The 14,127-nt window shown below is 37.2% G+C and overlaps 1 protein-coding gene and 1 long non-coding RNA gene across 2 annotated transcripts; both read left to right on the forward strand.

Annotated features, from left to right (window-relative positions):
- The first annotated feature begins 1,891 nt into the window (after window positions 1-1,891).
- On the forward strand, window positions 1,892-3,897 carry LOC117672997 (uncharacterized). Its single transcript, XR_015734314.1, has 3 exons — window positions 1,892-1,970; window positions 2,482-2,608; window positions 2,686-3,897. It is a non-coding gene; the product is annotated as an uncharacterized LOC117672997 (long non-coding RNA).
- A 3,748-nt stretch (window positions 3,898-7,645) lies between these two features.
- Window positions 7,646-11,597, forward strand: LOC117672996 (vomeronasal type-2 receptor 26-like). The gene is made up of 4 exons (XM_087893494.1): window positions 7,646-7,863; window positions 8,388-8,673; window positions 9,080-9,934; window positions 11,592-11,597. The coding sequence occupies exons 1-4, from the start codon at window positions 7,646-7,648 to the stop codon at window positions 11,595-11,597; spliced, it is 1,365 nt and encodes a 454-aa protein (XP_087749620.1).
- Window positions 11,598-14,127: the final 2,530 nt, after the last annotated feature.

Genomic DNA, 14,127 nt, shown 5'->3' on the forward strand with positions numbered 1-14,127 from the left:
CTGGTGAACTTTTTGTCGAGACAGCTGGGCTTTCTGGAACTTAGGCAGGAGTGCTTTGAGTGTTGTCCAGGACATGATAGACAGTGTAGACCCGGTGTCGATTTCCATTTCGCATGGTCTGCCTTCGATTTCTACTTTCGTGTAGACTTTCTCGTCATCGGTTGTGCTGGCTTGGCCGATTCTCGTGCTGTAGGTCTCCCGCTTTTGATTCTCACACCGTTTTCTCACGCCGTCATCTTTGATTGGCTGTTTTGAACGAGCTGGTTCTGGTTGGTCGCGGTAGTCACGTGGCTTGCGACTACGCAGAAATTGAGCTCTGCAAACTCATGCTAAATGGCCTTTCCTGTCGCAATGCCTGCAAATGGCATCTCTATATTTACACGATTGTCTCTCGTGATCCCCGCCACAGCTAGAACAGTTCTCGTGGTGGCAGCTTTGTTCGCTCTTTTTCTTCTCCGTGTGGAAGACGTCCTCATCCGAATGTTCCTCCGTGCCTCCTCTCTGTGGAAGGGGTCTGTTTTCAGGGTGTCTTTGCCTAGCAGTGGCCGCTATAGCGCTTCAGAAGTCTTCGTTGATGCCTTGTGTGCTCGGGCTTCATCAAGCGCGCTGGCAAGCATTAGATCTGGCTTAGCCAGAAGGCGCCTTTGTAAACAAGTGTCTCTAACGCCACAAATCAATTGCTCGAGTAACGCATCGTTGAGGTCTCTGTAGTAGCAATGTGTGGCGGCTTTTCAAAGTGCGGCCACATATGCACTAACCGGTTCTCCTTCCCTTTGTACACGTTGCCGGAGCTCATAGCACTGTACAAATTTCGAAGGAACTGGAGCGTAGTGGGCTCTCAGGTTTGCTTGAAGTACGTCCCAGGGGACCGTCTGAACTGGGGTTGGCTCACAGAGGGACTCGGCCATCTTGAATACGTCTGGCCCGCAGTGGCTTAAGAACAGGGCTCTTTTTCGGTTCGCTGAGAGCCCCTGCATCTCGCTTGCTTCCAGGGAGCACATGAACCTGGTTAGATACGATCCCCACTTCTCTCGGGTCAGATCGAAAGGTTTGGGCGGGACGTAGGCAGACATCGCAATATGTCTCCGTAGTCCGTTCTTTACCCTGGCTGGAAGTCAGAGCTCTTTTAGTTTGCTTCTTGTGGCCTCAATCCCACCTTCATCGCCAATGTTGTAGCATGGGAATAACGAGAGGCACAAGCAAGCTAGTGACAACAGCTCTTTAATTCAGGGTGAGACTTCAGCAAAGAAACATAGGCAACAGTCCTCTTTATATACTTTTCAGAGGCAACCATGAACCAATCAGAATTCACTTAGCATTTGAATTTCCCACACAAAATAGATACATACATAACAGTACTCCTTAGTTCTCGGTTCACATACTGCTGAAGCCTAGCTTGTAGGATTTTGAGTACAATCTTGCTAGTGTGCGAAATGAGGACAATTATATGGTAGCTTTAAGCATCTTGGTATTTATTATATATTTATATTTAAGCCAGCCATCTGGCTTAATTAGCTTTCACAATTAAACTACAGAGCTTAATTTTATTTTTATTTTTTTCCTTTTTTTATTTTGCAATTCTATGTTAATTTTATTTCAGTAATCTGATAAATTATCTTTTCTGCTTTGTTAGAATGATTGTTATGTTGTTTGTTTGATACTGGCCTACAACTTAAACAAAAAAGGGTTTATATTATCTCCCTCACTTGATTTGTTTCTCTCTGATTGCCTCTGTGTTTCAGGTTCATTCTTTTCTGAGAAGTGTCAGATTCAACAACAGTGTTGGTGAAAAGATCTCCTTTGATACAAATGGAGAATTCATTGGTGGATTTGATATTATCAACTGGGTCACATTCCCAAATCAGTCATTTGCAAGGATTAAAGTTGGAATGGTAGATCCCACAGCTCCAGCAGAGAAGTTCTTCAATATTTCTGTAGATTCCATCACATGGCCAGAAGATTTTAATCAGGTTAGCTCTTTGAACCTACATTTGTCTACCTTCATTTAAATATAATTATTGATGAAAGTCTCAGAGCATCATCTCTGAATAACCCAGGTACAAATCTCCTGGGGAAGGAAAAATATCACTACATTTTCTAACAATTGCTATTGAATATTAGGAAATATAATGTCCGTAGCTCCCTTTTAACTATGGACAGTAGTTTTCATGGTTTTGAAGTAAAAGCTAAAAGCCAGCACACTAAATCTCATCAGTTACCTGACATCAAAATTCAGAAGTTGAGAAAACCAACTTTTTAACTACTGAGCACATAAATTTTCTTTGAAGAGTGGTGATGATGGTTATTGAAGGCTATAAATGCAATTATTGTAGATATTTAATTAATTATAATTTAAGAGCAATTACATCTAAAATTATTTCATCCCACTACTTAATTTTTAATCTGTTGATTCCACAAAAACTCTACAAGTACTTCCTTTCCTCTCTGTATCTTAATATATTCTTCTTGATTCATTGGTAGGCATTACCTTTATCTTTGTGTAATGATCCTTGTGAGACAGGACACAGCAAGGCCAAGAAAGAAGGGAAGTTGTTTTGTTGCTATGATTGCCATCTATGTCCAGAGGGGAAAATATCCAAGGAGAAGGGTAGGAAATTTCCAAATATATTGGGATTAAGCCAACACTATAATTTCCTATATCAACTCACCTGCATTATTTTTCAGATGTAGATGACTGCTCTCCATGTCCAGAAGATCAATATCCAAATCCGGGGAAAAATATGTGCATTCCAAAGCGGATCACCTTTTTGTCCTATGAAGAACCCTTAGGGATCAGTCTGACTGTTCTTTCCCTTTGTTTTTCTTCAATGACATCCTTGGTAATCACAATCTTCATGAAACATAAAGATACTCCCATCGTCAAAGCCAACAATCGGAATCTCACTTATATACTCCTAGTTTCCCTTCTCCTCTCTTTCCTTTGTGTCTTTCTATTTGTGGGGAGGCCCAATACGATTGTGTGTCTCCTCCGACAATCAGCTTTTGGCCTTATCTTTTCTGTGGCAGTTTCTTGTGTCTTGGCCAAAACCTTTGTTGTGGTTCTAGCATTCATGGCTACCAAACCTGGTTCCAAATTGAGGAAATGGGTCGGGGGAAGAATGATAGGTTTCATTCTACTCACCTGCTCCCTTGTTCAAATATGTGTTTGTGCTGTGTGGCTGATAACATCCCCACCATATCCAGATTTTGATGCACATTCAATACCTGAAGAACTTATCCTGGAGTGCCATGAAGACTCAGTCATGTTCTACTGTGTTTTGGGCTTTATGGGTTTTCTTGCTCTGGTTAGCTTCTCTGCTGCTTTTCTAGCCAGGAAGTTACCTGACAGTTTCAATGAAGCCAAATTCATCACCTTCAGCATGTTGGTCTTCTGCAGTGTTTGGTTGTGTTTTATTCCAACCTATCTAAGCACAAGGGGAAAATATACACTGGCTGTGGAGATCTTCTCCATGATCTCCTCTAGTGCTGGCTTATTGGTGTGCATCTTTCTTCCCAAGTGTTTTATCATTGTTATGAGACCTGAACTGAACGATAAACACCAGCTCATGAAGAGAAAGTTTTAAGAAATCTTTATGTTTGCCTGATATTCTTTCTATGTACATGTTGGAGAATTTCCCCAGTTCGACATTTAAGCTAGAGAACAATGTACAGAGACAGTGGTGTTCTATATTGCCCTGTCCCCTGAGATTTGGATAGCTAGGAAAGTTTTTTTTTTCCTTCTGGAAGACAATTATAACTGCGCTCTATAAAAACATAAATAACAGCACAAATTAATGTATTGACATATTTACTGACATTATTGATTTATTGAAATATTTTAGTATGTTATGGTGAGCTGTGATTAAATGTATTGATTAAATGTGAATTGTAAATTTGTCTTTGTTGGTCATCTTAATTCATATGCAGTAGAATGTATAAAAAGAAATGCAGTTTAATACAAATGAGTTTTTTTTAAACAGGGAAGGTCTACGATTTTTATTCTGAAGCAATTGGACAGATGGAATTCCGTGATGCATACCATTTGCAGTAGTCTCCTACAAAACATCGGGTAAATTCAAAAACTGGCCATATGTCTTCTTCTCAATAGCAAAGATCAAAGAAATTTCAGGCACAAAAAATAATTCTAGTAAATTCAAATAAATTCCATCAGAAGTCCAACACATGCTCATATCCAATTTGCATAATAGTCTCCTTTTAAGAGATTCAGTCGAGTATGATGACTGTGTAGAACAGCATATTTCATGGTTATAAGTCTGTTTGAGTAGTTTTGCAGCACTTGAATGAGAGGCACACAGTGAGTCAAAGTGCCAGTTGATGACTCCAATGGGTTTAACTGTTTATGCATGCTGGCAGTAGAGGTATGCTCTGGATCCCATTGGTCAAGAACTTTTGGCTGACAGGGTACAGAAGAAGAATATTTTCTGCTGTGGCTTCTGTACTTCAGAATATCATGCCTGCTGAGGTGATTAATTAGTTGCTACCTTCTCCTTGTACATACTTTACTCCCCTCTGCCATCTTTCTTAATTGCATTTTAACTGAATTTTAAATTTTTGCTGTTTCAGGATTTTTTATCATATTTTAATCACATGACTATAAACTGCTTAGGGTCATCTTGGCAAGATGGATGGCATAGACATTTAGTAATAAATAAATCTCATCTTGCTAATCTTATTTTCCAGCCTGATGTTTCATTTTGTTGGCACGCTGTTTGCCTTTTTCCTCAATCATGCAAGTTCACTGTGGAAGAATCAGCCATTCTCAATGGACAATAAAGGGTACCACTGCTTCTTGGGCACTAGGTTTTTAAAGACTTTTATGGATGAGTATATGTTAAAAACACATAAGCAAATTCAAAATGTCAGAACAAAGCTTGAAGCAAAGTTTGATTCACTGGCAAGGGAACTCCAGGAAGAATTCCAATGTCTGAAAGGAGATATGAAACAGGAGAAAGCCAGAGTAGATTGTATGGAGCATAAATTGGAAAAGACAAACTCTTTATGTGAAGTTGAATTGAAAGAGATAATAATTCTTAAAGCTCAGATTAAAAATTAAGGATGGTGAAGGCCTTGGCCCAGTTAATTAATAAGGAGGAAAAAGAAAGGGATATTGATTTGGACAAGATTTAAAGAATAAATTCCAGATTCACCGTCACAAGAAAGTTACTAAGGGATGTTCATTGTATAAGAAGAAGTATAAGAGATCAGGTTCTGGACTGCCATTTTAAACACAGGTTGAGAATAAAAAATATAGATATTCTTGTTCTGAAGGAAATTCCAGTTTGAATTCCTTACTGACATCTTGAAGCAGAGAAAAAATTATTCCATTAGGATAAGTTGGAAGGAGTGATACTCACCTACCATGAGACTGAATTCAACACAGAAAGCTAAAGACTTTGATCAAACATAAATTAATTTCAGCTCCAGATGGAGCTGAATGGGTATAGGAAAAAAAATCAGCGGTTGAGCAAGCTCAAAATGGTGGCATTGAAGAAGACGATGTAGCAGAAAGAAAAAGAAGGAAAGAAGAAGATGTGGCCAAGATAGTTGTTCCGGAATCTACTATGTTGCTCAAAGATGGAGATTAAGTTTATCATATGGAATATTAGTGGAGCAAATGCCCCATCTAAGCATAAAAATATTTCATTATTTGAGGAAACTTAATATTGATAGAGTCTGTCTCCAAGAAACACATATCAAGAAACAAGATAAGAAATATTTGACAAATAAACAACTAGGGGATGAATTTATATCAGCTGGTGTAAAAAAGATCAATGCAGTTGTCTTATATATAGAACCAGTTTAAACCCATGCTACTTATAGCAGATGAATATGGTAGATTTGTAGTAGTGGAAATTGAACTCATTGGAATAAAGTCGATAGTGATGGATGTGAATAGGCCAAATGATAATAGAAGCAATTTTTTGAATATTTAATGGACCAGTTACTTCCCTTTTCATATGGAAACTGGCTTATGATCGGGGATTGGAATTGAATGACTACACCAGCGTCGGATAGAACATCTATCAAAGAGATTAAACCCTCACAGGGTAAATTATCAAAGACTTTCTTTGAGATGATGGACAATCTAATATTAGTAGATTCATGGAGATATAAAAATGGAGATGCCAGAGAATATATCCTTTTTTCTGAAAGACATAAATCTTTTTCAAGGATTGACATTATATGGCTATCTAACAATCTCGCAAATAAAATTCTGAAAGTGGACATTCTGCCTAAATCTTTTTCTGATCATAATACTGTGTTTCTTGGAAAGAGCTCTGAAAAAGACTTTTCAGATATCAGAAGAAAATGAAGTCAGGAAAAGCCCCAGGCCCAGATGGTTTTACAAGCCCATATTATATGTGCTTCGATAATGAACTTCTCCAACTAAAGGACACAATCAGCGGTGGTATTCAGCCAGTTCTGACCAGTTCTGGCAAACCAGTAGCAGAAATTCTGAGTAGTTCAGAGAACCAGGAAATACCACCTCTGGCTGGCCCCACCCCGATCTATTTGCTGCCTCCTGAGTCCCAGCTGATCGAGTCCCAGCTGATCTGGGTCTTCTTTTGTTGCCCTGCACAGGAGAATGGAGCTGGAAAGCAATTTAGTGAGGTGGGGTGGGAATGGAGATTTTACAGTAACCTTCTCCCTGGAGTGGGGTAGAAATTGAGATTTTACAGTATTCTTCCCCTTGAGTGGGGTGGAAATGGAGAGTTTGCAGTATCCTTCCCCTGCCATGCCCACAACGCCATGACCACAGAACCATTAGTAAAAAATTTTGAATCCCACCCCTGGACACAGTTGAATGATATACTATAGGGGGAAAGATACCCCAGACATGGAAAGAAGCGAACATTGTGTTGCTACCCAAGGAGGGTCAGCATGTTACAAAGACAAAGAATTGTAGACCAATTTCATTACTCAACAAGGATTACTAACACTTTACAGCCATTTCAGCAGAAACACTAAAGAAGATTTTACAGGCATATATAAATGAATACCAAGTGGGTTTTCTGCCAAGAAGACAGCTAAGTGATATTGTGAGGATTGTCTTAAATATTATTGAATACTTAAAATATCCCAGTAAGAAACAGGCAGCTTTAATATTTTTAGAAGAATAGAATAGAATAGAATAGAATAGAATAGAATAGAATAGAATAGAATAGAATAGAATAGAATAGAATAGAATAGAATAGAATAGAATAGAATAGAATTACAGTAATGCCCTTACACATACATATATTTATATCTCTATTTTACTTTATGGATTTAATGATTTTATTTTTGTATCTTGTGGCTCATGTGTTTCTGCCTCTGCAAGTCCTCACATGTTTTGAAGTTGTTTACATATGTGACTGTCTTACTATCATTATGAAATTAGTCACTTTTCTAAATCCTATGGGACTCCATGAAAATAGGAGCAATAACACAGAATAATGGTATTTATTATCCCCATCCTATTCCAACCCATGAGTGGGAGGCCCAAAACTCTGTGAGTTGATTTGTTAGTATGTTGCACTCCCTAGATTTGTCTGAAAAACAGAAGGCAGAACTGTCTGATCTACTTCAAAGATCTTGTAGCAGACAGAGGTATTTGTACACAGAAAGAAGACACTCATGGAAGATGTTAGTATTGGTGGAGTTACTCTTAATAGTATTGCCTAGTGTGGTGTGCAAGAATCCTAGCCTTCAATGTGACCTTAATGAGCCTCTTCCTATTCAGCACACCTATCATCAGCTCGGAGACATTAATATTGCTGGCATTATTTCTGCCTTCTTTGCAACTTCTAATCCAATTAAGTTCATTCAAGATCCTTCTCAGGCATTTCATGATGGAGTTATGTAAGTACATCAATAATTTATTGTCAAGATCTGAGCTTTGCTGGTAAATCACATGATGCTCTATTTTCCTCTAATGTCAAAAACTCCAGAAAAGGACATCTAAACTAGGATGTCTAGGTTTATTTTATGTAAAGTCATATTTTTCTTCAGTTTGCAGTTAAAGTTGAAATAGTCGCAATAGGGATCAAATTTCCATTTATAACAAATCACATCTAAATATCTATTAATATACAGGTATGTATGGCTATATTTATGAAGCTGTAACTAAAATTGAGAAAGGCTAAGCACATATTTCCCATGATAAATTTTCTCGTTGATATTTCTGGAACCAAAATGTAGCAATTTCCTTCTGCATATAAGCTATTCTTAAACACTGTGGTTTCGTAGTGGACAATTCTCATATATTAGAACATAGAAATAAGAATTATTAAATACAATCCACAAGATATGCTGGACTGAAGGATTGCAAGGCACATAATGTGAAACAGGCCTTTCTTAATATATTTTTTAAAATTGTTTTACAGAATAGTTTTTCAGAATTACCAGCATATCCTGGCTTTAGCATTTACTATAAAACAGATTAATGAAAATCCCCAGATCCTACCCAACATCACGCTGGGCTTCCACATTTTTAACAGCAATTTTAGTCCAAGCTGGACTTACTTTGCCTCAATGCTTCTGCCTTTCACTCAGGGAAAATTCATCCCTAACTACAAGTGTGGGATCACAAATACTTTGGCTGCAGTCATTGGGGCACCTGATATCTCTCTTCACATGGCAACTATATTGTGCAACTACAAAGTTCCTCAGGTAAGATTTGTTGTAGAAGTACCTTATGCCATTGCTCTAAAGACATCTATATGCTTCTCTCTGTATAAAGGAGAGACCCTTTGGATAAGTAGATATTATTTTTGCTTGATGAAGTTGGAATAATAGTATGAGTAGTCATAAGCCTGAACAGATGGTGAGGCTATTTGACATAGCAAATTCTAGATATTGAACTAAAGTTCAAATCTGAAATATTCACAATGAGGCTACTTCCACAAAAATGTATTTAATGATACTTCAAGAGTGACATCTTGTCGATATTTTCTAATAAACACAACTAGATGCATAATGTCTCAGTATATAAAGATACCCAAAGACTCAAATGAATGTAGACAGTTTCAGAGGCTCACATAGACCTTTGCAATTGCATATGTTTATCTTTCTGTAGTTGATATATGGCTCTGCTCCAGTCATGGATAAAGACACTCAAGCAGTTTTCTTCCAACAAATGTTTCCGAATGAATCCCATCAACGTAAGGGCCTCCTGCAGCTATTGGTGTATTTTAGATGGATCTGGATTGGAATTCTTATAGTAAAGGATGAAAAAGGAGAGAAATTCCTCCGGGAGATGCTCCCCACATTTTCTGACTATGGCATCTGCATTGAATTCATAGCAGAGTTACCAAATGTAGCATTTTACAGTGATTTTACTGATACCATGGATGAAGGATTGCATATATACCATGTTCTCATGAACAGCACAGCCAATGTGATAATCTTATATGGTGAAACTCAGTCCATATCAGTCCTGAGAAGTTTCCTCCAGTTTTCTGAAGTGGAGGACATTCCAAAGAAGACTAAGATCTGGCTCATAACAGCTCAGACAGATTACACTTCAGTTGCCATTCATAAATTTTGGGATATCCATTTCCTACATGGGGCTTTATCTTTTGCAGTTCACACAAAGGAGGTCCAAGATTTCCAAGAATTTATTCAAAACTTGAATCGAAACAACAACAACCAGCATGATCATTTTCGAAAAGATTTTTGGGAACAGGCATTCGATTGTTTCTTCCCAAACTCAAAAACTGAGACCTCTGAGAAGAAATGTACTGGACAGGAGAGGCTTGAGACTCTTCCCACATCTGTGTTTGAGACACTAATGAGTGGTCAGAGTTACAATATTTACAATGCAGTCTATGCTGTGGCACATGTTTTGCAATCTCTGCACATATACAAATACAGAGAAACAGCAATCGTGAAAGGAGGGAGGAAACAGTTTCATAACCAAATGAGATGGCAGGTAAGTTTGTGGTGCAGAAACCACCATATCTGCAATGGGAAGATGTGTTTTTTTGAGGGATTGACACTAGGTTTAAATGTGAGATATAGAGTAACAGATGAACCAACTGAAAACATTTTATGCTTATATTAAAATTGTAAGTTGTAGTCTAAAAAATTGTAACCACATCTCTAGAATATACTTCTGTCCATAAAATTAACCGCCTCTAAAGCCCAAAATTTAGAATGGCATATGGCGATTCCTCCAAGCTGCTTATTTCTTGTTTCTTTCTTTTTTTAAATATACTTTATTGATTTTTTAAAAAAAAATTAAAAAAGAAAACATCAAATCTCTATTAACATCCGAGGTATCGTGCAATTACATATTTACATTATATACATATCAAATATCTTCAAATCTACCATTATTGAAAATAGACATACCCTTACAATCTCATTCTATTATTCCACCATTTGTACCACCTTTCCCATACTGCCTTGAATTTTGAATTCTCATCATCTTTAAGAGCACTTGTTAATTTTGCCATTTCTGCGTATTCTAGAATTTTGTTTATTATTATCACCTCTGGAGGAGTTTGTTTGTCCTTCCAGTATTTTGCAATGGTTAACCTGGCCGCTGTTATGACATGAATGATTAGATGTATCTTATCTTTGGAGAGTCCATCTCCCATCATTCCTAATAAGAAGATTTCAGGGGAAAATTCTATATCTTCTTCCACTATTTCTCGTAGCCAGTTTTGTATTTTTGTCCAAAACTTTTTTGTCTCGGGGCAGGACCACCACATATGAAAGAAGGTGCCAACCTCCTTTCCACACTTCCAACATATTGCTGAAGCACTGGGAAATATTTTTGCTAATCTAGCTGGGGCTAAATACCATCTATGAAATATTTTGTAATGGTTCTCCCTATAAGTTGCTGATTTAGTCAAATTATAATGTCTATTCCAGGCCTTCTCCCAGTCATTGAAATTTAACCTATAACCAATGTTTTTTCCCCAAATATTCAATTGTTTTCTGGCTATTCCTTCTGCTCTGTCTTCGCCTAATAAAAAGTCATAAAATCTCGCTAGCATTTTCTTTTCAATCCCCAACATGATTTTGTCCAAATTGTTATACTTCACCTCTATACCAAATTGATCCCTATCTTTTTGATATCTTGAGCTTATCTGTAAGTAGCTCCACAAGTCTAGATTGAAGCCTTGATTACTTAATATTTCCCGTGATTTAAGAATACCATTATCATCTAATATGTCTTTATACGTGCCGAATTTTAAGGTATCTCTTTTGTTAGAGGCAGTCAGAGCCTCCATAATTGAAAGCCAGTTCGGTACTTTCACATAATATTGTTGCCTAATTTCTTCCCATGTTTGAATAAGGGTCTCTCTTAATTTGTGTTTGTGGAAATACGAGTTCTTTTTGTTCTTTAAGTCCCATAAATAAGCGTGCCAGCCTGCCTGTAGATCGTGGCCTTCTAACGTCAAGATTCTCTTGTTTTGTAATGTAACCCATTCTTTGATCCATACTAATTTAGCCGCCTTCTGATATACTTCCCAATCGGGTAATCCAAAGCCACCCATGTTTCTTTTCCCTTGCAGTGTTTTGTATGCAATCCTTGCCTTCTTCCCTTCCCTTAAAAATTCTTGCACCTTTTTTTCCAGATCTAAGAAATGTTTTTTATCAAGATTCACTGGTATAGTTTGGAATAAAAATATAATCTTGGGGAGAATGTTCATTTTAATTGCTGAGATCTTATCTGTGAAAGACAATTTTAGCTTCTTTCATCTATCTATATCCTGCTTTATTTTTTGTAATAATGGAATGTAGTTATCCTCCTTTAAAGAGGAATATTTTGAGGTAATCCATATTCCCAAATACTTTATTTTCTTCACTATCTGAAGATCTAAGGACTTTTCTAGCTCTTTCTTATTTGCCTCTGTCATGTTTCTTGCTAAAATTTTAGTTTTGGTTTTATTAAGCTTGAAGCCGGCGACTTCTCCATACTGTTGTACTTCCTGGAGTAATTTGGGGCCAGATTTCAAGGGATCTTCTGTTATTAAGGCCACATCATCTGCAAAGGCTTGTGTTTTGAAAATTTCTTTCTTAATTTGTAATCCTTTAATTTCTTTGTTATGTCTGATCTTTCTAAGTAGGATTTCCAGCGCCATTATAAAAAGTAGAGGGGACAAGGGGCATCTCTGTCTAACTCCCTTTTGTATCCAAAATATCCGCGTTTTGTCCCCGTTTATTAAAATGCTTGCTCTCTGTTTATGGTAAATATTTTCAATCATCTTTCTAAAATTTGTCCCAAATCCCATTAAATCAATTTGGTTGACCATAAATTTCCAGTTCAAATTATCGAACGACTTTTGGGCGTCCAAAAACACTAACACCAGCTGTTTTTCCGGGTGCTGCTCATAATATTCTATGACATTTATTACAGTCCTCACATTATCCCTCATTTGCCTCCCTGGGAGGAATCCCTTCTGGTCATTGTGAATCCAGCCATTTAGAATTTTTCTTTAGTCTTTCCGCAATTATACTTGTAAATAATTTGTAATCTGAATTTAACAAAGAAATAGGCCTATAATTTGCTATCTGTTTCGGATCAGCACCTTCTTTCAATATGAGTGTAATATAAGTTTCTTTCCAAGAGTCTGGGATTCTTGTACCAACTAAAATCTCATTAAACATTTCTAACAGTTCTAATTGTAATTCTTCCTCAAATTTTGTATAGATTTCCCCCGGGAGACTATCTGGGCCTGGTGTTTTATTTTTCTTGATTTTGGTAAGAGCCAATTTGAGTTCTTCTATTATGATTTTGTTGTTTAACATTTCTTTCTCTTCTTCCGTTATCTGTGGTAGGTTAGCTTCCATCAGGTATTGTTCAGTTTTGTGTGGGTCAATCGCTTCCTCTTTATATAAGGCTTCATAAAATTCTCTCGCTCTTTCTAACTTATCCTCTTCTTTTGTCAATATATCGCCATTGGAAACTTCTAATGTAATAATTTGATTTTTTTCCTGTTCTTTTTTTAATCTGTATGCCAGCCACCTTCCCGACTTGTTGGCGTTCTCAAAGTGGTAGTGTTTTATTCTTTTGATATTTTGCGCCAACTCCTCCTGATCCAGAATATTGAGATTATGCCTTGCCATCATCCATTTTTGTTTGGCCATCTCGTCTCCCGGGTTTTGTTGTAATTTACTATCCGCTTCTTCTAGTTTCCTGTTATAATCCTCTCTAACTTTCCTTTCTTCCTTATTTTTGAATGCCATATATGATATCGCTACTCCTCTCAAATACGCTTTCATGGTATCCCATACAATTTCCTTCGCCATGCCTTGCTTGCCATTCTCAATAAAGAAGCGCTTCATTTCTTCATTTAATTTTATTATAAACTCTTTTTCATTCAAAAGGTTAGTCCTTAGACTCCATCTCTGTTGCTTTCTCTTGTTAGTATAATGCCAGTTTACTTCAAGAAGTTTATGATCTGCCCAAGTATTTGTACTTATATCCACTTTCTTAATTTCTAGACCTAATTTTCTAGTAGTCCATGCCATGTCAATTCTGGACCAAGAGTTCTGTGAAGTTGAGTAAAAGGTGTATTGGGAGGTTATTTCTTGTTTCATACCTATAGACAAAATCTTGCCAGACTGAACTCTTTAACATATGTGTCTACTACATAATCTGTGAATTATTCAGGAAGGGGAGTTTTCATTTTCTTTCTCTCACACATACTTTTAGAACTGAGTTGCCTTTTACTTGTCTGAAATATATCCCCTTCCTTTGGAGAATTCACCTCCTTAGTACATTCCATAACTCTTCCATTCACCTGATGTGCAGTAGTTACTTTTTCTTCTGTCTTTGGAATAATTGCTTTTAATCATGCACAGTTCTTTAATTAATTAATTTAATTTATTTACTTTATTAAATTTTTATACCGCCCTTCTTCCGAAGGACTCAGGGTGGTGTACAGCCAAAAATAAAACCCACAACTATATGAAAGTTAAAAGACAATTTAAAAATATTAAATAATTTGGCCGAAAGAGCTAAAATTGAAACCACCCATTAAAATAGCATTTAGGCCAGCCCTGCTTGGTGAAACAATAGCGTTTTGAGGGTGCGGCGAAAGGTGCGAAGGTCGGGGATCCTAGAAATCTCTAGGGGCAGCTCATTCCAGAGGGCAGGTGCCTCCACAG

The sequence above is a fragment of the Pantherophis guttatus genome, chromosome 4 (genome assembly GCF_059756535.1).
Source record: "Pantherophis guttatus breed Tessera chromosome 4, ASM5975653v1, whole genome shotgun sequence".
Taxonomy (NCBI): Eukaryota; Metazoa; Chordata; class Lepidosauria; order Squamata; family Colubridae; genus Pantherophis; species Pantherophis guttatus.